Source organism: Drosophila hydei, unplaced genomic scaffold, assembly GCF_003285905.1.
Source record: "Drosophila hydei strain 15085-1641.00,03,60 unplaced genomic scaffold, DhydRS2 tig00000060-arrow-pilon, whole genome shotgun sequence".
NCBI lineage: Eukaryota > Metazoa > Arthropoda > Insecta > Diptera > Drosophilidae > Drosophila > Drosophila hydei.
This window is the reverse complement of record NW_022045656.1, coordinates 6,743,667-6,767,703: the sequence shown is the minus strand read 5'-3', so window position 1 is coordinate 6,767,703 and position 24,037 is coordinate 6,743,667. Positions and strand designations below refer to the sequence as shown.

General features: G+C 41.3%; 8 protein-coding genes and 4 non-coding genes across 13 annotated transcripts; 5 read left to right on the top strand and 7 right to left on the bottom strand.

Annotated features, from left to right (window-relative positions):
- The first annotated feature begins 105 nt into the window (after window positions 1–105).
- LOC111595422 (leucine-rich repeat extensin-like protein 6) lies at window positions 106–1,205 on the top strand. Its single transcript, XM_023309145.2, has 3 exons — window positions 106–128; window positions 629–707; window positions 771–1,205. The coding sequence occupies exons 1-3, from the start codon at window positions 106–108 to the stop codon at window positions 1,203–1,205; spliced, it is 537 nt and encodes a 178-aa protein (XP_023164913.2).
- Window positions 1,206–4,402: 3,197 nt separating this feature from the next.
- LOC111595563 (vegetative cell wall protein gp1-like) lies at window positions 4,403–4,837 on the bottom strand. The gene is made up of 2 exons (XM_023309360.2): window positions 4,795–4,837; window positions 4,403–4,735 (listed from the first exon to the last, which is right to left on the bottom strand). Exons 1-2 carry the CDS (start codon window positions 4,795–4,797, stop codon window positions 4,403–4,405), a joined length of 336 nt encoding a protein of 111 aa, XP_023165128.1. The 5' UTR covers window positions 4,798–4,837.
- A 3,431-nt stretch (window positions 4,838–8,268) lies between these two features.
- On the bottom strand, window positions 8,269–8,483 carry LOC111595597. Its single transcript, XR_002751197.2, has one exon. It is a non-coding gene; the product is annotated as a small nucleolar RNA U3 (small nucleolar RNA).
- A 229-nt stretch (window positions 8,484–8,712) lies between these two features.
- Window positions 8,713–8,794, bottom strand: Trnal-aag. The gene has a single exon. It is a non-coding gene; the product is annotated as a tRNA-Leu (tRNA).
- A 1,450-nt stretch (window positions 8,795–10,244) lies between these two features.
- Window positions 10,245–10,326, top strand: Trnal-aag. Its single transcript has one exon. It is a non-coding gene; the product is annotated as a tRNA-Leu (tRNA).
- A 261-nt stretch (window positions 10,327–10,587) lies between these two features.
- LOC111595596 lies at window positions 10,588–10,802 on the top strand. The gene has a single exon (XR_002751196.2). It is a non-coding gene; the product is annotated as a small nucleolar RNA U3 (small nucleolar RNA).
- Window positions 10,803–13,472: 2,670 nt separating this feature from the next.
- On the top strand, window positions 13,473–14,074 carry LOC111595554. Its single transcript, XM_023309347.2, has one exon. It carries the CDS (start codon window positions 13,474–13,476, stop codon window positions 13,669–13,671), a length of 198 nt encoding a protein of 65 aa, XP_023165115.1. The 5' UTR covers window position 13,473; the 3' UTR covers window positions 13,672–14,074.
- A 519-nt stretch (window positions 14,075–14,593) lies between these two features.
- Window positions 14,594–15,000, top strand: LOC111595535. Its single transcript, XM_023309319.2, has one exon. The coding sequence runs from the start codon at window positions 14,660–14,662 to the stop codon at window positions 14,912–14,914; it is 255 nt and encodes an 84-aa protein (XP_023165087.2). The 5' UTR covers window positions 14,594–14,659; the 3' UTR covers window positions 14,915–15,000.
- Window positions 15,001–16,441: 1,441 nt separating this feature from the next.
- On the bottom strand, window positions 16,442–17,016 carry LOC111595420. The gene is made up of 2 exons (XM_023309144.2): window positions 16,870–17,016; window positions 16,442–16,760 (listed from the first exon to the last, which is right to left on the bottom strand). Exons 1-2 carry the CDS (start codon window positions 16,998–17,000, stop codon window positions 16,442–16,444), a joined length of 450 nt encoding a protein of 149 aa, XP_023164912.2. The 5' UTR covers window positions 17,001–17,016.
- Window positions 17,017–17,503: 487 nt separating this feature from the next.
- On the bottom strand, window positions 17,504–19,061 carry LOC111595411 (sporozoite surface protein 2). Of its 2 annotated transcripts, XM_030226115.1 has the most exons (3): window positions 18,847–19,061; window positions 18,336–18,789; window positions 17,504–18,257 (listed from the first exon to the last, which is right to left on the bottom strand). In XM_030226115.1, the coding sequence occupies exons 1-3, from the start codon at window positions 18,987–18,989 to the stop codon at window positions 17,607–17,609; spliced, it is 1,248 nt and encodes a 415-aa protein (XP_030081975.1). In that variant the 5' UTR covers window positions 18,990–19,061; the 3' UTR covers window positions 17,504–17,606. The 2 variants fall into 2 exon arrangements, with proteins under 2 accessions (XP_030081975.1, XP_023164891.2); XM_023309123.2 differs by having other exon boundaries at window positions 17,509–18,789; window positions 18,847–19,055.
- Window positions 19,062–19,921: 860 nt separating this feature from the next.
- Window positions 19,922–20,541, bottom strand: LOC111595412. Its single transcript, XM_023309124.2, has one exon. It carries the CDS (start codon window positions 20,315–20,317, stop codon window positions 19,937–19,939), a length of 381 nt encoding a protein of 126 aa, XP_023164892.2. The 5' UTR covers window positions 20,318–20,541; the 3' UTR covers window positions 19,922–19,936.
- A 1,361-nt stretch (window positions 20,542–21,902) lies between these two features.
- On the bottom strand, window positions 21,903–22,474 carry LOC111595547. The gene has a single exon (XM_023309335.2). The coding sequence runs from the start codon at window positions 22,421–22,423 to the stop codon at window positions 21,953–21,955; it is 471 nt and encodes a 156-aa protein (XP_023165103.2). The 5' UTR covers window positions 22,424–22,474; the 3' UTR covers window positions 21,903–21,952.
- Between the last annotated feature and the right edge of the window lie 1,563 nt (window positions 22,475–24,037).

Genomic DNA, 24,037 nt, shown 5'->3' with positions numbered 1-24,037 from the left:
AGGACAGGAAGAGATACTCGACACATATTTCCTGAGCAGCTGGCCAATTTATTTTGTCTTTTTTTATGCAGATAATTCGACTAATAACCATAACAAAAAGGCATTATGCCAAAAACAAGACAAATATTGTGAGCAAAATGAAAATGGAGGCGAAGAAGAAGAAGCAGAAGCAGAAACATCGCTAATAGAGCGAGTGAGCCACGAACATACATCACACTCAAGAGCCCCAAAGCGCCAAATGGCCAAATGGCCAAATGGGGGAAACAAGTAGAGACCCCACTCAAAGATAAAAAGAAAAACAATAACTAACGACATTCATATGTAAATGGTCAAAATTTGCTTTGATCTAATTAAAGAAGCTTGCGGTCCGCGGAGCTGACCCCACTCAGTGCATTGTCTGAAGGTGTCGGAGTACGAAACCCGTTCAGCCACTTGGCATTGGCAGCCCCTCTTCTGCGAGCTGGCTCGAACCGAAGCCATATCTCAAGCATAGCTCGTGGCACTTGAGGGCACGCGGTTAGCGTGGCATCACGCAATTAATTTGCGGCTGCAGCGGATGCTGCTGCTTCAAGCTGCGACTGCTGCGTCTGCTGACCCGAGCTTTATCTTTGAGCTATAAAACCCGCAGCGAGCTAAGAGTTCAGCAGTACACAGCGAGGAGCGATCCAAGCAGCAACCACAGCAATAAGCCAATCCAAGCCAATATGGTAAATAGCCCCAGTGGATCATTAAAGGACGATGATTAAACCCTTGTATCTATTGGTTTCTAGAAATTCCTGATCATAGCCGCCGCCTTCTTGGCCTGCGCCTTGGCAGATGTTTCGGAGCTGGCCCAGCAGGGCTACGATTATCCGCAGCCGGCGGCACCAGCACCAGCACCTGCCTACATACCACCACCGCCACCACCACCACCACCGGCGCCAAAGAACACCTACATTCCTCCTCCTCCCGCGCCGGCCAAGGCCTACATCCCACCCCCAGCTGCACCGGCCAAGGCCTACATCCCACCCCCTCCACCACCACCACCAGCACCCAAGAACACCTACATTCCCCCACCTGCAGCTCCCGCCAACGCCTACATTCCACCCGCGCCACCCGCCCCCATCCAGGCTGAGCAGCCCATCATTGAGGAGATCGAGCAGCCCGCTCAGGATGGCTACCGCTACAAAACTGTTCGTCGTCGTGTCTTCCGCCACCGCAACTAAGCTCCGCCGCCCTGGAAGAATTACGACTTTTGTTGACTAATGTGATAAAGAGGAATCGAAGAGAATCGACCGAAAAATGTTTTGTTAAGAAAAAAATAGAATTGTTTAAACAAAAAGTCAAGTAATAAAATTTCAAAATATTTCTAAAGCAAATTTATAGTAAATCTATCTCTTCTTATCTACATAGGAATTGTGGCTTATATATATATTTATATCTGTTTATTATGCAGTTTATCTGCTCATCTAACTTCAAATTGATTTTTATTTTAACAAACATTTGTGCTCCAAACATTATATTTATTGTTTATATCCTATAAAATTGCTCTGTGAAATTAATATTTCAGTTCAGATAGCAGAGCATTAAAAGCTCAAGCTTAAGGAGCTCTCTTTAAAGAGTAAAAAGAGTTTCTCATGCCTGAAAGTTATGCTGAAAATCGATTGGAAAACATATTGAGCAGTCCAACAGGTCGACCCTTAGTAAGTTTTGGCAATCAGCTAAATTCAACTCAGTTTGCTTCCACTTAACATGCCGCAGCCCATTGCCATAGCCAGTGGCCATGCCCATCCAATATGTTTACCACAAAAACCCTAAACAAACCGCTCAAGGCCAAACACATGTCACCGGCATTCAGAGCGCCGTCGTCTCTATCGTCGGTGCAGTAAAAAGGTCAATTCAACGACCAGACCAATTTGAGCTGCTCAAAAAAAAGCGAAAAAAAAATGGAAAAATGGAAAAATGGCTAAAGCATTGAATGCCACAAAAGGAGGCAGAGAAGAGAACATGGAGCCCAAGAAAAACAAACAAATCCTCGATTACAAAATCAAACAGCATGAGGCAAAAATTTGCTAAAAAACAAAGGAGCCAACTTGTTGGCCATAATGCAAAATGGGAAAATATGCGAATTCAATAAACTGCTCGCCAGCCCGAAAGGACATGGGCTAGTAAAGGAGGCGTGGAAGGAGCCAGCAACTGCTAGTCCTGCCACAGTTGATACCCTGTCTCCATCTCTGCCTGCCTCTCTCTCTCTCGCACTCTGTCAATCGTTTGGTCTCTGTCTGCCTCGAAACCCTTACAAGTCATTTGGCCAATTGCTGTTGACTTTGCTCTAAAACGAATTTCCTTTGGCCAACGCTGCGCACGTCGCCAATGGTTGCCACATATTTTGCACTCAGTTTATGCTGATGACATGCAAGTGGCGAAATTATTTTGCGCTCGTGCATTTTCACTGCCAGTCGAATAATGAGCAGCAAACAAGCTGACAGCACGGCACAGGACAATGGCGACTGCCAGCCAACAAAAGGGACTACTTGACTAGCAGACACCCAGCACAGGCTGTGCCACAGACTGCTCCTATTTATGAGCACAGTTATTAATGCGCCCTTCAATTATGGCCACATAACTACTGAACGATATAGAAGCAGGCTTAAGCCATAATCAGGCAGCTGAAGCTAGCCTCGAGTGTGGACTTTGATAGCTGTACTTTGGCTACTTTGGCAAGATTTGGCTCAACTATTATATAATAATAACAAATTAAACTTTGATCTTTCAACAAGCCTTTATGGAACATGCTCTAAAGAATTCGATTTCAAATAAAACGAGATAGGAACTTATTGGTTCTAGTATAAAGTCAATAATATTTACACAAATATTTAAGATCACGTATTAGGCTTAGTTTAACGCTTAAGCAAACTAATTTTGCCACTTTGTATGTCAAATAAAAATCTATATAATTAGCGTGTTTCACACAAATCTAGATACTTGATGCTTTATACAATTTTAAATGCCTTTGGTATAGGAAATGTTATGTTATTCACAGCAGCATCTTGACAATGTATGTCCTTATATGGCGGGTCTTATGCCCTGTCTTGTGCCCTGTTCATCCTTTGCTGCTCATTTGCCCAGACCTCAGCCTCAGTCTCAGTCTCAGCCGCAGCCGCAGCCGCCTTTGTCGCCATCGTGTGACATACGAAAATTCCCCATGGAGTCTATCAACAGTTGATAAAGCAAATGTGAGTGGTGTGTGTGGGTGTGCGTGGGTGTGTGGGTGTCTCTGCTGGTAAGTGTGAGCTATCCCATGCTCGTGCCTCTGCTTAGCATTGGCATTTTGCTTTTGCTTTTGGTATGTACATAAGTTTATTATTTTGAAGGTAATTGGATTTGTGTTGCAGCAGAGGCAGTCGAGAAGCCAGAGACCCCGTCCTCGTCCAGGGAAGTCGCATATTCTGCGGCAAAATAATAAGAAAATATATATTTTTTCTTGCGCGCCGACAAGGACAATGAACTTCGAAGAAAAATACGCTGAAGATGTTGCTGGTGTAGGAGTTGGAGACGGAGAGTGGCGCACATCCCAATCGCAATTGCAACATATGCTCGAGCCAGGGAGTCGCTGCCAGCATTGGACATTGGCCAGCAGCAGCAGCAGCAGAAGCTGGAGCAGCGCCTCGAACCGTGCCATTGTTTGCAGTCGTAATTGTTTTCCTAATGGATAAAGTCTATAAATTTCTGTGCACGACGCACAGCCAAATGCGAAATATGTCACGAATGTTAAGCGTTTTATAAACGACAACTACGACCAAGAACGAGATGTGGATGCTGCGGCGACTTATCGATGCCAGCCACTCAGCGGGTGTGCAGTGTGCAGAGTGGACTCTGCCATGGCGTCCCCCCCATGAATACAAAATTGAGTTGTTTATGGAGCTGACACTAAAATCTTTGCAGAATGTCTAGCAGAAGTTAGTTGACATCAAATATACAATTGTTTGGGACATATTCATGACCTGCGCCTGCTGCACCACAGCTACACAATGAAACTCCATTACATTTGGTTACTTATAGCTGCTATAAAGTAGTTTAATGGTTGACTTGGGGCTAAGCCTCGCTCTTGTATTTTGTTTGTGCTTCAAATCCAGTCAAGGAATATTCCTTTCAGCTTGGCCATAAATCAATAACAAATTGCAATAATTTTCTAGTTTTTTTTTCTTTCTTTTTATTACTTATATTGTAGCTAGTTTATCCTGTTGAGGATCCTTTGATGGGCATCAAAGAAAACACAAGATAAGAACAGTTTTTCCTTTCAGTTTCAATCTCCTTTTCAATCTGTATTTGCTTTGTGCTTGCGCCCAACACACTCGAGTCCAGCGATAACAACAAATAACAAATGAGACTCTCCTCGAATCGGCGCTGCAGTCAGCTCCATTTAGTTGCGATGACGGAAGACCCGGCGACGCACAGTCTTGTAGCGATAGCCATCCTGAGCGGGCTGCTCGATCTCCTCGAGCACGGGCTCGGCGACAGCTGGTGGGATGTACTCCGGCTGGGGTGCTGCTGGTGCGGGTGGAATGTACTCGGGTGCAGGTGGTGCAGGCGGAATGTACTCGGGTGCAGGTGGTGCGGGCGGAATGTAGGACTCAACGGGTGCTGGCTCAGGCGCCAGCGGTGCCGGCTGCGGGTAGTCATAGCCGGGCTGGGCCAGCTCCGAGACATCGGCAAGAGCACAAGCCAGGAAGGCGACGGCGATGATCACGAATTTCTGTAAGGCAAAGGCATTAGTAACAGCTGTTATATCGAGGAGTCACTGTGACTGCCTACCATAGTGTGGCTTGTTGTTTGAGCTACGATCGGCAGACGCAGTGTGTTGTGACTGTTGAGCGGTGCAACTCTTTATATAGTTAATGTTTAGATCGCTGAATCTGTCAGTGCCAGCGGCGACGGAAGCTGCCAAATGACTTTGAACTTGATCGGCCCGCAACTCGCGTTCGCGATCGCCCCCGTTCTTGGCGCCTCTCTCTGCCTCTAGTCAGATTCGTCAATCCAATCACTAGCTACACCATGTGCGACTCGCCGACCGGTTTTATGCGGCCGACCTGTGGATGCACACAGCTCGCTGAATCGATGGGGCATTGATCACGTTTTGTCTTTAGCCTTATCTTTGTCTTTGTCTCTGCATCATTTCGAGTGGACAGCAGCCAATTGATTTAGGCGACTTAGAGGTCAGCAAAATGCGCTTTGTGTTTGAAATGTGGCCCTTTAATTGATTTGCCTCTGCCTCTCTGTGACGGGGCCACGCGCCAAGCGACTGACTCAAGCGACCCTGAAGCGACCCCCGCTAGAAAACCTTTTTTTTTCGTTTTGTTATTATGTTTGTTGCTGTTGTTGTTTTTTCTTTTTTTGGTAGCTTGTAGCGTGCGCTTGATTAAAACCAAATTTAATTTGCATTTTGTTTGAGACCGAACCAAACTTCAATTACTGTCCAACCGAACAGCAGAGCGGGAAAGCAGAGATTGCTCCACTCTATGCAGTCCCTGGCTGGGGCACAGTGATTCGAGATAGCGAACTGATATTCCGAGTAAGTACATCCATTTTATTTACTCTAATATATTTGGAGTACATTTTCAGACTTGAATAGCAGAAAACTTTTGTGTCTTTTTTTTCCTGCGCTCAAGTCTTTGACTTGAGTTGCTCGCCGTAGTTGCTCCACTGTGCAGCAGTACCTGATAATATTGCAAATAATTTTCTTTTTTATGTTGATTATTTTTTGGAGTCTTGCGCCGCTACTCTCCAGTCCCAGTCCGCGCTACCCCGAACACCTGCACACACCTTGGCATTCGTATCGCGTTTCTTTACAACATTTTTATGAACTTTGTTTTTCATTTGTTCGTTTCCGTTTTCCCAACCTCATCATATTTTAATGTGGAGGATTTCGCGGCGGCATCTTTGGCTTTTTCTATGCTTCAAATTATTCTCAAGAGATTTGCAGTTCGTGATTTTAGCGGGCAATTTTATTGGTCGCCGTCTGCCCGCTGCTGCCCTTTGAGGGGTGAAAACCTGCTAGGGGATGGGTCTTGCCCGGCTGCAATTGCAGCTGATGTCGTGGCAAAGGGTGCGATGGCTGCATGAACATATCAACTGGCTTTTAATTAACGCCCTTAAGTCCGCATTAACTTGGCCTAAGCCGTTTTTAATTTCTCAGCTGCCCGCCGGCTCACATAATTGAATTAGCCAAAGCAGCAACAGCAGCAGCAGCAGTAGTCACCGCAGCCGCAGCAGACTCTGGACACAATGTGAACCTTATGCGCTGTTATCCTTGATAATTAATTTAGACGCAATTGTCCAGTAGCCAAAGTCTGGTCCACAGAGAGAGAGAGATTGCGGAGAGGGGGAAGAATGTGTGTGTCCAGTGCAATTCGGACCCAAAATCCTTTGCAGTTTCACGTCACGTGCTTGCGATTTTTTCCATAAATCGCCGGGATGGACAGCTTTGTCCAGCTGCCGAGTCTCCGCAAAGAAAAGCCAACGTAGTGCAGCGCAGCCAAGCACCTTTCTTGCTTTTTTATAGCAAAAAAAATGAAGCGCCAGTTTTGACAACGCACGTCCCAGCCAAAGGCGGAGGCGGCGGGACAGGTAGTGGAAGATGCACACGTAGCACGCATTGGAAATGCGTCAAGTTACCTGACGCAGTGGCAGCACCTTTTAGACGAGCCATGAAATCGAGTTTACAGCTTACTAGCCCCACATAGAGGGGCTGACAACAATACGAATACGAATAGGAATACGAATACGAATGTGAGTGCCACTGCCAACGAGTACTCGTCGTCCTAGTCTAACTGTACTCTGTAGCAGGCAACCATAATTAAATGTCAAAAATGACGCTACGTGCGATGCAAGCTAAGTGGCCCCAAGCAAGCCGGAGGCCAAAGTTCAACAAAAAATGCCAAAGAAAAGAAGTTTTCTATTTCTTTCTTCCTCATTTTTCCTTTTTTGGCAGGCCTTACTCGGAATCAAATAAACATATATATATATATAAATATATATGTGTATATTTGTATGTATGTACTTATTTAGTAACTATGTGTGAATGTCAAATACTTAACTTTCTACATAAAATGGATAACTGTATATACAAGTTAGTGTAAGCTGTCGGCAGTAAAAAGTTTTATCTGAATATGTGCTTCCGTTACTCAAAATGGTTTTAATAAAACTTAATATAATATATAAATAAGAACATGTACTTAAACAAATTATCACAAACCTTAGCAATAACTTCATATGTATTTATTTGGAATATACATTTTGATAGAATATAATTATTAAATATATTTGTTTTCTTCTACAATCCATCATTGCATACTTTTTATCTTTTACATTTTGATGCGGTTCATTAATATATCACTGCATACTTTTAGGCATGTCATATAAACGAGATACAGATCTGCGCAACACTCCTCGTTTACCCATGTGCAGAGTTTTCACCTAAGGGGACACGCTGCATTTTGCCAATAAATATTTAGAAGCTTAGCTTAAACTTTCCGTTACCAACAATACCTTTTAGTAATCGCTTAATTTAGTGCCCAAACTATGCACAAAAAGAAATCCTTAAAAAGTGCACAGAAAGTAATTTAACATTGCCCTTTTTCATCTCTCAGCTTTCTCCCACTATCGCGTACGCCATTTGCAAACTCTGAAAAAACTAGCTCGAAACTATTTAAAGTTTTTTCACGTTTTTTGTTGGCCCTCGAATATGTATCGTACTTTTATTGCCATTCTCTATTATTTGTTGCCCTTGTTGCATGTGCATATTATGCCCTGGAGGCATAGCAACATGGGCAGACGCTCTTGTGCCCAGGCAACAACAAGCAATGCTTATGAAAAAGTACTTAACGTGCACAAAACTTATGTGCCAAGAGAGCTCCTCCTCAGTCCGCCCGGCTTCAAGCTGAGAAAGTTACGACATACAAATTCTTCATTGGTTACAACAGTACGGAGACGGAAGGTAAATAACCACCCCTACTGGCGGATGTATGGGAACTCACAGTGGCATCCCCTCATGAAATATTGCCAATAACACATACTCGCAAATGCAGAGTTGTTGTGACTGCCAACCAAGTCGCCACACAGCCTCACGTAAAAAACTTCGTAATGCTAAGCGAATTTTTCAATAGATGAAAACTTCCAACGCGCACTAACTTATACAAAATAACAAAGCACAACTTGAGTTACGCTGCGTAAGCTACTGCACTCAACTCCAAATCTACCATCGAATTTATTCATTAAAAAAGTTTTAGAACCACTCAGAATTCGTTCTATTCGTGTTACCGAGCGATCATCGAAGCGCAATGTCCACCATACGTGCAACAAGTCGCAACGCAAAGGCCATTACACAAATCCTCACGCTGCCGAATAAAACGATTCTTCTCATCAACGTGGGTATGGTATGCTTTCAGTTTGTGTGAAAGTAAGCGAAGACTGACTACAGAAATGATCCTGTGAAGTATAGTCTTAATTTTTCAATGCCCACCAAACCGCTCTACACGCTGCGCTACCAAAAACCTGTTGAGAATTATAAGTGCTCATGCAGACAAAAGTAACAGACAGTTTTTCCCGTGTATTCGTCAACACCTATATCATTAGTGAGCGCTGCTAGATGAAAGATCACTTGCCGATTCCGATTAAATGTCGTCATCGACAATACATTTATATTTTAAATTAAAATATAAAATAAAAACCACTTGGCAGCGGTGGGATTCGAACCCACGCCTCCGAGGAGACTGGTGCCTTAAACCAGCGCCTTAGACCGCTCGGCCACGCTACCATGTCTGGTCTCGCCGTCCAATATTCTAATACACTAAAGTAAGCTATGTTGCTTATCAAGTAAATTTCAATTTGAATATATTTCAATGAATAAAATTTGTTTCGCCTGAGGAACTAAGTGAAATTCAATAAACCTCTTCGATCGCCTTAATTCTTACAATGCACACACATTTTCCAATTTAGCGCTGTCAGCTGAACTATTTTGTTAACTCATTCATTAAACGCACAACTTGAATTTCAATTGCGCCTGTTGTTTTTCGCCTGGAATGTGACTGGCTCACTGCTGACTGGCTGCAATAAGCCTTTGTTCGAGTTCTTTGTCAATTGTTTGAAATTTAATTTGAGGCTCTCTCGGACATGTCGCAGGAAATTGGTGGGATTCATTGGATGCCAGGTAATGCCCACAATTAACTCCATTAGCATTTTGCTCCACTCGCTGCCCAATTGCAGTTCTATGTGTCTGGCTACACCTGAATCCTGGATCTGGGTACGTGATTTTTTACCATTTTACACGCGTATGGCATTAAAAATGTACAGCTTTGCAATTATTTGCATGCCGAGCGCCTTAAATTTGTGCAGAAATTCACGTGTGGCAAAATATTTTGTATGCTGACGCGGCTGCGGCTGCTTTTTGCAGACCTTTGCTGGCATTTTAATGAAACCGCAAATGTTGCCAGTGCCACGCCCACACCCAAACCCTTTGACTACTCTCGTCCGCCCAACGACCTGGAGACTGGAGGCTGGAGACCGGAGGCTGGAGAGAACAACAGCAAGGAAAACCGCAGACTTTGTTTTTGTTTTGCTTATCGCCCGTGCAAAGATTTTTATTGCAATTTTCTAATTTCATTGCGGATGTTCCGTCGACTGCCTTTTCGCCCATATGTATGAAATTCCCATAGAGAGTTTCGCCTGTCGCCGGCTTCAGTTTATGGCTGCAACAACCGACAAGAAGAATAACAAAAGCGACGGCAAATTGTTGCTGCGGTTGCACATGTGAGGGCTTGCCCCTTCAGCGTCACGCATAAATTCGCATTTCCATTTGAATTTTAAACGCATTTCCAAGACTCGTCTCAGCAAAAATCGCTGACAGTTTTGCAAAAATAATAAACATTTTAATACAGAACTCTTCCATATGTATATGTATGGATGTATTGAAGAATATAGCAAAGAAATTGATTTTGTTCTATTGGCATATTCCCACAATGAGCGCATTTATATGCGCCGCAGCGTGGCAAGCAAAATAAACTCAAGGTGTTGCCTCGTGCGCCACCCCTAAGAATAGTTGAACATCGAAATCGAAAAATTACTGCGGCGGCCTCTGTTACGTCATCGGCAAGCGAATACTGCGAAGCTAGGCAACGAAAATTCCAGAGAGCACGAGCGCATGGCATTATACCTATTCTCTCTGTGTGATTCTCTCTTATACAGACTTTGACACGGGACCATCAAATGGTAGCGTGGCCGAGCGGTCTAAGGCGCTGGTTTAAGGCACCAGTCTCCTCGGAGGCGTGGGTTCGAATCCCACCGCTGCCAAGTGCTTATTCTTTTAAAAAATTTTATTTATTAAATAATAAATATTTTAATTTATCTTTTCAAAGATAACATTTCAAGTTAATCGTTCTCAGTCGAATTCAAACAATAATACGGTACGATTCGGTTCACTAATGCATGTAGTGAACAACGACGGCGTAGCAACCACCGTGTTCGTTTCTTTTCTCTGTGCGCGCACTTATAATTCTCAACAGGTTTTTGGTAGCGCAACGTGTAGAGCGGTTTGGTGGGCATTGAAAAATTAAGACTATACTTCACAGGATCATTTCTGTAGTCAGTCTTCGCTTACTTTCACACAAACTGAAAGCATACCATACCCACGTTGATGAGAAGAATCGTTTTATTCGGCAGCGTGAGGATTTGTGTAATGGCCTTTGCGTTGCGACTTGTTGCACGTATGGTGGACATTGCGCTTCGATGATCGCTCGGTAACACGAATAGAACGAATTCTGAGTGGTTCTACAACTTTTTTAACGAATAAATATGGTGACAAGAGGGGAAAGGAATGGGAATAGTCGGATCTAGAGTTAAATGTATGTCTGGAAGTGTTTTATTGCAGAGCAATTAAAAACGTTCAAAGCACTTGACGCTATTGTTGCTGTGTTGAAGGGCTTTCACGTCGTTTCATGGGAGTGGCGGAGGTGCATTTAGTAAAGTGTGAATTTTACATTTTAGTTTTGAAGTGGTGGGCTTCGTGCTCAAGGTGCTGTGCTGCTGGACGGGGACAGATAATTCTGGCTCTCATAAAACAGCAATTGGAGACTACTTTTTTGCTAATTGGAAGCGCACTTTTTTAATTACTTAGCGCTGCTTGTGACACTAACCTTTGCTTAAGTGTGGTCGGACGTGTTTTTGGCTTAATTTAGATCAACACAAATTATCTATCGAGTTATAAAATAAGTACCTTTCATTATCATATGAAAGATTAATAATATCTTTTTCAAGTCGAATATTCAATTGCCAAAAAGATTTATAACATAAAATTATACACAATTGACGTGAATTTCTTGGAAATTGTATATTTAGAATGTATGTTTAGAATGGCGTGTCCTGCTATAATAGTGGCAAAATTTCATATATGTTCCTAGAGAGAAACGTGAATTGTTATCGCTGATAATTGCCTTCATTTCGCACGCAACAACAATTAAGTGTTGCCCATGGCTATAGCTTTCAGCCCGATCGTTATTTGTACTTGCATATGGGACATAGCCGGCAGGACACGTAGACGAAATGTATTGAAGCAATGAAGAGCAAATACGAGTTGGAGTGGGAGTGGGAGTGGGAGTGGGATTGAGACTAGGAGTGTTTCGAGTACTCACATAAAAATACATTTGAAATGTGGCAAGAGTAAACCGCAGCATTGTCAGCAAACATTCATTGAAACATCATCATTATCAACATTATCATCGCCAAACGGCTCGGTTCATGTAGCTGTGGCCGGGCAGGGGAATCGATGCTGTAATTGATGTCTTTGCGACATGTTTCCAAAGTGTTTACGTTGAGAATTACCCAAGTGCCGCAGTGTATAAGTAACCGTGTGTATGTTTGTGTGTGAGTGTAGGTGTGGGTGTGGGAGGACGTGTCACGCCTCTTTGCTAGTTGACAGCCTGCCGTTTACGTGCACTTAATGAAATGTGCCCCAAAATGGAAGCACGTTTCGGGCATCTATTTAATGAGCCTGCAAGCGAAGGCAAAATGCTTTTCCTTCCTCTCCCACCCCAGCCATTTTCCTCTCACAAGACGTTGATGTGAGTGGTGAAATTTTTTAAATGTCGCAAAGTAAATTCAATTTTCATTTCGTCGAATCGGGCGGCAACAGCTGCAGCTGCAGCTGTAGCTGCAGTCGCTGCATTATTCAATGGCACTCAAAGCAAGCGCTCACCTAAAGCTGGCGGTTGATATACCCTATACTCTTGCTACCCGCGCGGCACCCTCTCCGCCAATGCTGCACACCCCTCTCGCCAGCTCAAACCGCATTTTAAAATTCATGTGTACTCTCAACAATGCTCCATGGAAAACAAAATGCGATTAAATGTGTGGAAAATGCCGCAGGATAGACCACAATGGGTTAAGGCAGCGTCTTGCTTGCACATGTGTCCCACAGCTGCTACTGCCACCACGTCCCCATCCTCCTCTTCTCTCAACCGCACATCCCCAATGCCAAAAGCCAAGCACAGACACACGTCGAAGGTGCAAAAATGCGTTAAGCATAACATGCTAATTCCGGTTGCCTGCAGCTTCAATCTTTCAACATCAGCTTCAGCCCCACCGTGCCGCAGGAACATACCTGCCCTGCCCTACCCTGCCCTGCCCTGCTCTGCCCTACTCTCTTGGGACCGCACACTTGGCGTATACGTAATATGAGCGTTTTGTGTGCCATTTGATGCTGAACATTTGCTTTGCAGCCAGTTGGCTTTGTGTTTGCGCCGTGGCAAAGTTTTGCGGTTACTGACTACCCGATGCCCGAGAGGACGTGGCAGCTCCGAACTGGTCAGTGAAAATACAAGAACACCTTTCGAGTCGTTGGAGCTGCAACTGTATGCCTCAACTTCGCTTGAAATTCAAGCTCAAAGCTAAAAGCCTTACGTCTAATGGAAATAACTAACTTCTCTGCACTTACCGCAAATATCTGGAGTATTTTTGGTGTAAATAATACTATGATGCAGCAAATACAAATTGAAATTCAATTAATATATACAATAAATATATAAAATAATATATAAATAAATATATAAATTAAAAAAATAAATATATTAAATAAATAAATATATAAAATAATATATAAATAAATATATAAATTATAGATTAAGTGTGTAGTAACGCTAATAAAACTGCTTAACTTTACAATCTATTTTACAGCTGCTGAATTTATTAATATATATGATAAGACATATATTTATATAAGCAATAAATATATACATATACATTGTTGCAAAATGCATGAAGAACTACAGTTAAGATCTCAGCCCATCAATGGAATAGAAATCGAAGCTTTTCCTCTCGCGCTCTTTCTCTCATCCTCTCTCTCTCTCTCCACGACTGCCCGCCGCGCGCACTGTCTGCTGATTCTCGTTCATGGAAAGCTTTGGCCATAGCACTATGAACTCAGAGCGCTCAGTTGTCGGCAATATGGAGAGCGGTAGACACGGTCCGAAGAGCTTTATGCACAGGCCAGCTGTGCGCATCGCTGCTGTGGTGCTGGTGGTGCACGCGGTCTGCTGGATCGGCTGGAGCGCCATCAATCCAAGTGCAAACAACAATAGTCAAGTGGCCAAAGCTAATGACCCATACGAACGGATTCGAGCCGCAGTCGAGAGCAAAGACTAACAGCTCCCACTGTTCCTAGTGCTCATAGAATATGTTAATTATATAAACAATTTGCCACCTTCGGCTGTGACTACTGCATTTGCATGTGTAACTAAGAAATATTCTGGTAAATGCAAAACTAAATTCACTTAAATTTAGTTAAGCTTGCATTTAGTTAATGTTGTGTTTGAAGATCACGCTAAAAGTCTGTGAAAATTAGCAGTGAAGAAAAAAGCTTTCGGCAACTGTCAAAAAGCTTGCCAGACATTGATAAACAGGTCTCTGGCACATTGGTTCGCAATCCCATTAAAATTGTATTCAAAAAATTTGTGTTTAAAATTTAAACAATAACTAAACTATTCATATTTTCTGTTTGAAATTAATATTTAATGTGATTAATATTCTTTGAGGTCATGAACTTTTATATAAAAAACATAAAAATGTATTATTAATAAATATTAAATCAAATTAAAATATTTATTTTAAATAAAAGTAAATCAAAATAATATTATTAATATATTACTGTTCAAATTAAACTAAAACCACAATAAAAAATTAATAAAAAATAATCAAAAAATAAAATTCTTTATGAAAATTATAAAATTTTTATTTTTAATATATTAATTTGCATATATTAGAAATGGCAGAGAGAAAATGCATTTTTAATTAAATTATATACAACAAGAGTTGACTAAAATTGTTTTTGTTGTTGAGAGAGAATCAGACACAATCGGGTTTTTTTTTTGTTATTGGAAAGTTTTCTATAAAAGCTCACAAAACATTCGCACTGAAAAGCCCATTCGCCACACTGAACAAGCTGTGGCGAAAGCTCTGCTGCCCATCCAACCGTTGTTCTGGCTTTATCAATATAAACATGGGAAAGGTATTTGTTGTAAAGCTTTAAGTGTGGCTCGATCCACAGCTTGGAGAGGCCAAACGGGCTGAGCTTCGTTTAGTTTTGCCATCAACTCTGAACAGGTGCGAAGGCCAAAAAGTAAGCCTCGATATAATGTTTAATATGCTGCTCGGTCGTTCTCTTCTCGTGCTCTGCCTTGGACTTCTGCTGTGCTGCGAGAGCCTGCCCCCGAGATCCTGGGTTAACTCAACGGTGTCTACGATGCAGCATCAAAAGAGCAATTTGACGCCCCAGAGCACAAATTTAAGCACAACTCCCATTCTCCAGAGCATATTCACTCTGCCGGAAATTTGTAGGGAAGGTTTTAAGCTGACCGGAGATCCCCAGCGTTGCCGGAAAATCGCCTAAAGGCCAGCCAGACGATCAAGTTTTTAATCAGATTGCCGTAAATGTGATGTAAACAAAACAAAATAATAACAAAAACAAAAATGTAATAAAGTTACGCATTGCAATTGCAACGCGATTCAATTAATTAGTAGTTCCCAGACAGCAGTGAAAAGTTCCCAATTGCAAAAACAACACATGCATATAATTGGCTAAGGTAGTCACAATAGAATAGTTCAACAATGGTTTATTTATAAAGCTTATGAGTAGCATTTGGGATACGTGCTGCAAGTGATTTGCGAGTATTACGGGCTCCACTTCACTTATCTACTGAGGTCCGACTAGTTGGAGTGTTCAGGCCGGCAGTCGGCAGCGCCCGAGGTATATTCTGAAGCGCGGCGGACACTTGTTTACGCCAGCGGACCGCACTGGACTCGCCGTGGTCATTACACTCAGATATACCAGCAGTACGAGCAGCTGACATAGATATATGCCAGATATTAGCTTCATGATGTGCAAATATCAACAATAAGCCAGCGCGACTTGACTCCAACTGAACAGCTGAACTCAGTGCGTAACCCCTTTTATATAGACGACAACCAAGCGATAGCCCAGTTCACGTATTACTCAAGCCCTCATGTCGCTATCATACCGCTGGGACTAACGACTATCAACAAATTAAGTTGCACGCGCTGAATAGGTACAAGTATTCCCGCACGGGATCGTCGACTGGCGTCTGTACTTTTGGGCAGCTGACAGCGGATATTATTAAGCAAAATATGAAACACATAGCTCCATGTTGCCTTTAAGAGTATTCACTCTTCGACTCCGAGTATCTGTTTTATTAGTTGTGCTTATTGTGGAAGAGTAGCTTATGATGTCATAGTCACAATCGTAGTCACATTCAGTATTCTGTAATGCATTAACTGAATGACGCGCTCGATATGGTGGAAAACTTTGGCTGCATTGGGTTGACGCCCCAACGTTAGGACGTATCTTTCAGCATAAATCAATGTTTACTTAATTTCCAGGAAATCAAATTACTTGCGTCTCATATGTCTGCTAATGTGTCACGAATGAGCGAAAATTGGCTGCACTTGACGAAATATCTAAAAATGATTCATTCTGTTTTTCTATTGTTTATTAGGCTTTATATTAATGTTAAGGCTATAATTGAATTGACGATCTTCATTGAGCAGTTGGCAATTTAGCTTAGACTTCTTCTTAATATAGAATAAAGTTGTTCCTTAAAGTATCGAACAACGAATAATAATTATTATTAATGCTTTTAATTCTTTCCAAAACGGACGCCATTGTCTACAAAAGATAAGAAATTGTAGGAGTCAAAGGCGTTTAATAATTTATTAACAAAGTTCGACTACGAGACACCCTGAATCCCAGCCACAACAATCGTATTGAACTGTCGACATCACAACGAAGATCACAGATCAGAGAATTTGCGTTAATAATTTACATATTCTTATTGCTTGTAGAATATTGAGCTGAAGTGCAGCAAAACAGAGAGATTATCGTGTAAGCAATTAAAAATTTTTATTTAGACTTTAATTTGTAGATCAATTTTAATTGTTTTTCCTTCTTTTTGTACATCTGGGGCCAACCGTATATACTACGCTCCTTAGGTATTTTGAAGTGGCAGCGTCCATTCAAATTTTCTCCATTATCTCGACAGATTGGATTCAATTTAAAGACTTGCGGGAATGTGAGCATTGGAGGATCTATTATAACGGTACTTAAGAGTCCGTCATTTGTTGTTATGGTATTGTCGGTGAAATCAACAATGTACTTCTTATCTTCAAGTGTGTCGTCAATGGCATTAGGCTCTGCGGATTGCTTGTCGATATACAAATGACTATGATAGTAAGCAAAGAATATTAAGTGAGGTAAAATGCAATAAGTCGATTGAAGAAGGGAGATAAGATATAATAGATATATAGGTCTCTCTTCTAGCTTACCCCCACCTTGGCGACTGTACGTTGTCTGAATTGTATTCACGATTAACTTGCGAGTAATGCGACGGCTGGGCTTCAATTAGCTGTGTCATATAAAAGGCAACCAATGCCAGCGAAAAGACTAAAATCTTGGAGCACATCTTCACGAGCTTGTGGTCAAACAATTACTGATACTGATGGTGGAATTTCCGATCGTATGTTCGCATAATATATACGGAGTAACATCGATAACATTATACGATTTATTTTTGTTAAATGTGCACAATCACCAGCAGCTCAAGATGAGCAAATGAAATATATCTGAATATATTTATATTTTCTTATTTTTAAAAAAGCTCGAAAATGACAAGTCGAGGCGAACCCTTGCCGAACTGCGCCCATACACATACACATTCATATATGTATGTATGTATAAAGTATAAAGAAATGTATGCTAAAAGTAAATTGAAAGAGATGATTCAGATCTTGTCTTGGCCTACGGATCCATCGATCGTTGCAGGAGTTATATATTGAGATGGAACTACTTTCCGATATCAAATCTAAACTTTATTTCTTTCATATCCTTTGAAGGCATATCAAATCAAAAAATTGATTTTTATATTGTGAACCGAAAATTTAAGAAAATATATACGCATTCCGATTTAATTTAATTTATAATTTTCTTAAGTTAAAGCCAATTAGTTCTATGAAAAAATTAATTTGACCAAAGTTACAATATGATTAGGAGCTCTTTACTATGCTATAATTTAGGCCTTCTGGCGACAGCGTCCACCCCGCAGCTCCGTTCCTTCGCTGCATTTGGGATTTGAGTCGAAAAGGTTGCGTTCCCCAATTGACTCCGGCTGAGTCTCCATAGCTTTGGCCTTGGCGTCCTTCAATCCATGAGCTTCCTTTTCTTCATTCTGGTTAGGAGGATTGAAGTCTGTTTTGAAAATTGAAGCAATATTATCATCCACTATGTGTTCTGTATCCGATTTTTGATCGGCTTGGTTGCGATAACTGGAAGCTGCTAGCAAATTGCTACTGGAATTGGGATTGTACTTGGCTGGTTCGTCAGAGGGCTGCGAATCAAATTCGTTCGAATTTGTGGGTTGTCGTTGAATGACTGTGCTACCTTTTCTGAACTCCGGTTGACCATTTGCTGCAACCTCTGGACGCGGCTGCAAGGGTTTGCCTGTATTGCCGTCTGGTTGAAGCTCGAATTGATCATTGCCTGGTCCTTCAGGGCGAGGCCGCACTGGATTTCCAATATAACTTGGCTGTTGGTAATTAGGATCTTGGACACCTGGTAAGGGACGTGGCTGCAGAGGATTTCCAATATAACTGGGCTGTTGGTAATTAGGCAGCGATGGATCTTGGACACCTGGTAAGGGACGTGGCTGCAGAGGATTCCCTGTGTAACTTGGCTGTTGATAGTTAGGGTCAGATGGATCTTGGACACCTGGTAAGGGACGTGGCTGCAGAGGATTTCCTATGTAACTTGGCTGTTGATAGTTAGGGTCCGATGGATCTTGGGCACCTGGTAAGGTACGTGGTACGAGAGGATTGTATCCTTGCTCGTTTGCAAAATCAAGTGGGTTCGGCTGTTGGGGTTGAATTGGACGCGGTCTGGAAGGCACGACTTCTGGGTAGCGTGGCCAGGCTTGATTACCGAAACCAGGTTGGCCCTGTCCGTTTCCAGCTTCCGGTAGCTGACCACACACACAGCCATATCCAGTGCCTTGCTGAGCTTCATTAGCGACTCCATCTATTGGACGCCCAACACTTGGTTGCCCAGCATACACATCTCCGGGCTGTCCTCCGCCATATGAGCCTCTACCAAAGCCGGGACCGATTTGAGCATCAGTTGGATCGTGGTGATGACTAGGATGATATCCGTGCCTATGATGTGGTCCATGATAATCATTGTGATGCTGATGTTCAAGAGGCCTAATTCAATTACAAGTCAGCTAGTTAGGTAACATCTATTTAAATATTTCTACGCACCTTTGTGGCTGCGGATAGCCCCAGCCTCCGCCACTATATGCATTTCCATGAAAACGATGATCCGCATAAGCCTGCAGCAGCTGCGCATTTAGCAGGGCTATCAGCAGCAAGCCCAGCGATAAGAGACCGTCCTTAGAAACCATATTTACGAATTCGGTGCACTTGAGCTGCTGACGCTGTCGTTCGCCAAAGTATGACTGAGATCAACTCGGCGAGATTTCCTCAAATATTGTTTTCAATTCAGTTCCATTCGAACTGATAAGCCTCAGCGCGCGCTTGCTCTTATAAATGCATGTACATATTTGTCTTATAAACATATAGAGTGGTTGTGGACTCTTGTTATCAGGGCTGCGATCCAAAAGAGAAAATTGTCACATCTATTGACTTAGGCTCTGGGCTAATGCTTAATGTATTTTCAGTAATTTCGTGACAGTTTTGTTTTATAAAAATACATTTTAGAAACACTTTAGGCATTTCACTGTCTGTTTAGTCGATTCTGCTCACACTTTGATGAGCTAAGAGCACAAATATTTGTGAATACATGATTAATAGTTGCAATACAAACGAAACTGTGTAATTTTCAAGTACATTGATTGATGATTGATGATTGATGATTGTTAGTTTCTCAAGCCAAAAACTCTCTCTGCAACGACTTTGCAAATTTGTTTTCTTTTTATTACAGTGGCGGGGTTTCCCCCATACACTTACTTTAGGTACACACACTTGGAACAAGTCGCCAGTAATTTATAGTTTATATATGATAAAACTTATACTGTTTAATTGGTTTGTAATTTGATAAATAATAATACATTTTATTCACATTTTATATAATTAGTTATGGGAAATATGGGCACTATGGGCACTATCTTGAGAGTGAGGTCTGCCAGACTCATTAGGAACTGCCTCTAGTTAGAATCAATTGCATAACTCAATGTGATGATAACATATACAAAGCAATTAATGTCTAACACGTACGTATTCATTATATGACTATTTAAATACTTTTTATTCACATAAATATGCACATATATATTGTATACATATGTGTATATTTATATTTATTCATCATATTTTTAAACACATTTATATTTTAAGCTGATTTGCGACATCGGCCCGCTCGCAGACTTTGGCCTGGCGGACACACAGGCAGGCTGTCCACCAGTATGCGATTGTCCACTGTGGGTAGCTCCGTTGTCGGCTGCAGCTCGTCCAGACTGGAGCAGTTGCCAGCTAAAGTGCTATTGATGGCTAAAGTAGTATTGCCAACGGAGGTGCTGTTGCCCAAGGGCAGCTCCGTGGTGCTGCTGATGTTGCTACTGTTGGTGCTGATACTGAAGGTGTAGGTGTAGGTTGTTGATTCGTCGTTGTCATTGGGGAAAACAACGCGATCGTCGGCCAAACGCGTCTGGACGACAAAGATATGCCAAGTAACAATGGCCAAGAGCAGCGTTTGTTTGGCTTTTAACTGCATTGTTTACTTGGTTACCTGTTGTGTCTGTCGCTGGTAAAGCGATCGAAAAAAACGCGTTTGGCTGCTTCAACTGAGCTTTAGAGACTGACTGATCGAAGATGGCCCGAGCAGTCAGACTGTGCGGGAGATATTTGTACATTCTGTAGACACAGATACTTGCGATAAGAATTGACTGTTATTTACTCTTGTAGAGATCAATAAAAACAAAAATCAAAAAGCAAAAGCAGAGTAAAAGTTAGAAGTTAGTTCACTCTACGATTCCAGACTGGAAAATGAAAGCTCGGCAAGAGCGGCTATAAGTCGAGCTGAAAAAGCTCTACAGTGCCAACCGATCGTAAATGCACAGACCTCAACAAAGCTCTAACTTGTTGAGACAGACGAGCAGAACGAATTCGGGCCATGCATTTGTGGGCTTCTTATATGGAAGGTATTGAGGACGATTACAAATATTAATAAGAGCTCCATGTCGGACAGAAATCTTTTTTAACTATGGCAGATATCAAATTCTGCATATAGACTAAAGAGATAAAAGATTTTATATTGATTTTCAGGTATACTAACTAAAAAATAAGTCATGTTGAATGTATTTGAGCAGTGTCTTGAAGTGTTAGAGAGATCATCATTGTGTTTCTTGGTTAAAAGCCTTATCTAGGTTTTTTTTTAATAATGAATTATGTGAATTTCTTTGAATATACAAAATCTGGAAAAAACATGTAGAATTTTTAAATTCGGCAATATTTGCAGCTATTATCAGAAATTGTTTGACCACAAACTTGTGAAGATGTGCTCCAAAATTTTAGTCATCTCGCTGGCATTGGTTGCCTTTTATATGGCGCAAGTTCATCGTGAATACAATTCCGGGAACGTACAGTCGCCAAGGTGAGAGTAAAAAGAGAGACTTATTTATCTTATATATCAAATCTCCCTTCTGATATGTATATTCAATCGACTTATTGCATTTAACTAAACCTCATAAACTTTTCTTATTATCATAGTCATTTGGATATCACTTATTAAAAACTGATATTTCACTTCGTGATAGAGTATAAAAAATAAAGGCTTATTCAGTTGATAACGCTTATATGAAAAAGGTCACAAACTAATATTGAAAAAACTAAATAAATTAATCATTTTTGAGCAATTGCTCGCTTCATTTGAATACCAAATTCTGCAGAATGTATTTAAGTTATTTATTTCTGTTATTCACTATGCCTGCCTGCACTTTGAATGATCGGCAGATCTTCGATTCACAATGCACGCATCTTAATTCAGCCTATCTATTTCTATCGATCATATCGATCTATATGAGAGTGATATCGAAGATAAACTGATCAACAAGCAAAGATGTTTCCAATTTGAAGTCACAATACAGAATACAGGTTTAACGAAAAGCTAGAAGGATAGAACTCTGAGTTTCAATGGAATCATAATACAAGGAATATTAAACTGAAAATAAAGCTTGGGCTTTTCAAAAATGGAAATGGTTAAGTTAGAAAGCTTTTAAAGCTTTTTGCGCTGATCGGAAAGCTATAAACAAAAGTCTAGCTGCAAAAGCTCTGCAGTTCTCATAGTTTGCATATTTAAAGCGGCCATCAAAACACAAGCTTGTTGCATTCGTATTTATTATTAAGCGCTTTAGGCCTCCTTGCGACAATTGTTTCCAAAGAGCTTCAAGCCTTCCCCGCAGATGGGCAGCGAGTCCAGTGTGATGCGTGGTCCTATTTCAGCGATCGGCGCATCAATTTTCGATATTTCAACTTCCATCTCTTTGGGCTGCTCAGTTGCAGCAGCTTTCTCCATGGGCACTGACCGTACTGTGGGGAGGTCGCTGTTCTCGTCGAGCTTCTTAATTTGGTGCATCTTTTGGCTTTTATGCACCGGGAATTGGCTGGTCGCATTCTTTTGTAATGGCAAGCCTGCTACCAGCTTCGACTCGTCGCTTACTTTGCTGTGCTCCGTTGTTGTAGATTCGGCTGCAATTGGATAAGTCTTGTAAGTTTTGTTAAGTACGTCATTCGCATCGCATGTGGCCAACGAGAAGTGCATCCACAGCAGCAGCACGGGCACGGCGATGCGTAAAACTGGCTTCATCTGAATTGATAGCATGCTAAAACACGTTTACTCTGCCCAAATTCTCATTAAAGACTAACTACGAAGAGAGTGAGCCTCAAGGCACAAGGTTGCCCAGTCGCCAGTTGCTAGTGCTGGTCTCAGTTATATCTGGCGATAAGGGAAAACATGAAACACAAACTTGTAAAATTGCATGCATAATGAGATTGCCTCACAATAGTCTCGACTGTCTCATTCGCATGAGAATCTAAAAATTGCACTCACTTTATATGCAAAATGAATTATAATTCACTTTGTCATTATCCAACGGAACTCATTCCAATCAGCTCGATCGGCGTTGTAATACAACTCGAGACAACTGACCTGAGCAGAAAAAAATTACTCAAAAGAAGTAAATATATTGTACAACTGTCTGGAGGTCATTGTTTCAGTTGCAGTTGCTCCAACTTACAACGTAGTGGTATAAGTTAACTTATTGAAGCTTAATTGCATTTAATTTCATGTAAATGCATATATATAACAATATATAAAGTCATATTTTCATGATGCTCAATACAAACATTAAATAATATGTATCTTAGATAAATTCAAATATCAAGCCCATCAAATATCTTATATCATAGTACCACGCTTAAGACACCTTAAGCATTCTAGCTGCCTACTTTGCAGACTGTGAATAGTTTAATGATGGCTTGGCTCAAGGACACTTTGCTTAGAGAGTTAACAATATATTTGCTTGAGTTTTTGCTTTTCACTATTACGATTTGAAATGCCTTCAGTGTGTCTGATTGAATTTGAAATGCTTATCTAATATGTCACAGTATTCAGTTGCTTAACATGATAGTTTACCTTCCAACGTGTATTCCAGATGCTCAGCTATTAATACCGTATAAATAATACATATTAATAAATACATATAAATATTCCGGACTGGTTTTTATTAAGGCCTATGTTAAAGCATAAAAGCACCAGAATCAATAAGCAAATCGATTTTGCTATGTCTGTTTGTAGAAGTTTTCTTAAAATAGATATTTATAAAGGTCATTTCATATTATCTGTTCCTTAGTTCCTAAAGAAGATAATGCCCTTTGACATATATTTTCAATAAGTGTAGATTGTTTTAACTAACCATAATATTGCAATTATATTAACTCAATATATTTGGTTAGACATGGTTTAAAGCACCGCCTATAAATGTTTCGATTTACTGGAATATCTTTAGTTCGACTTCAACTTCATTATGAAACTAATTCTGCTGTTCTTGAGCTTGCTCGGCGTCTCTTACGGCGCTGATGGTTCCATCCAACCGGCCGATAATCTTAATGATGAGTACACAGCTCAGGCTCGCATAGCTGATTACTTAAGATCGGAATACCGTAGCCTGCGTGCCACTGAGAAAGTAATTACCGCGCCCTGAGGACGTCAACGTCATAACTTTAAGCTTATCCTAAAGAAATGTGACGCAAATATTTAGTCATTCATATAAAACACATTAAACTCGTTTGACTTTCAATAGTGGCCATACATATACTAACAGTACGCACTGTACAGCTTTCGTTTGCTTGCACTTCAACGATCTACACAAGCCTCTTTAAAGTAGCTTTCTACCAAGCCATTTTCCAGTATAGCATCGCAAAGCCAACTAGAGTT

Bases quoted from the DNA above. Each gene is read 5' to 3' on its own strand.
- LOC111595422 (XM_023309145.2), top strand. From the start codon at position 106: ATGCCAAAAACAAGACAAATATT. The intron at 129-628 runs GTGAGCAAAATG...TAAAACCCGCAG, and splicing joins CCAAAAACAAGACAAATATT to CGAGCTAAGAGTTCAGCAGT. The intron at 708-770 runs GTAAATAGCCCC...ATTGGTTTCTAG, and splicing joins AGCCAATCCAAGCCAATATG to AAATTCCTGATCATAGCCGC.
- LOC111595554 (XM_023309347.2), top strand. From the start codon at position 13,474: ATGGAGAGCGGTAGACACGGTCCGAAGAGCTTTATGCACAGGCCAGCT.
- LOC111595535 (XM_023309319.2), top strand. From the start codon at position 14,660: ATGTTTAATATGCTGCTCGGTCGTTCTCTTCTCGTGCTCTGCCTTGGA.
- LOC111595420 (XM_023309144.2), bottom strand. From the start codon at position 17,000: ATGTGCTCCAAGATTTTAGTCTTTTCGCTGGCATTGGTTGCCTTTTAT. The intron at 16,761-16,869 runs GTGGGGGTAAGC...TTACTATCATAG, and splicing joins GACAACGTACAGTCGCCAAG to TCATTTGTATATCGACAAGC.
- LOC111595411 (XM_023309123.2), bottom strand. From the start codon at position 18,989: ATGGTTTCTAAGGACGGTCTCTTATCGCTGGGCTTGCTGCTGATAGCC. The intron at 18,790-18,846 runs GTGCGTAGAAAT...TAATTGAATTAG, and splicing joins GGCTATCCGCAGCCACAAAG to GCCTCTTGAACATCAGCATC.
- LOC111595412 (XM_023309124.2), bottom strand. From the start codon at position 20,317: ATGCAGTTAAAAGCCAAACAAACGCTGCTCTTGGCCATTGTTACTTGG.
- LOC111595547 (XM_023309335.2), bottom strand. From the start codon at position 22,423: ATGCTATCAATTCAGATGAAGCCAGTTTTACGCATCGCCGTGCCCGTG.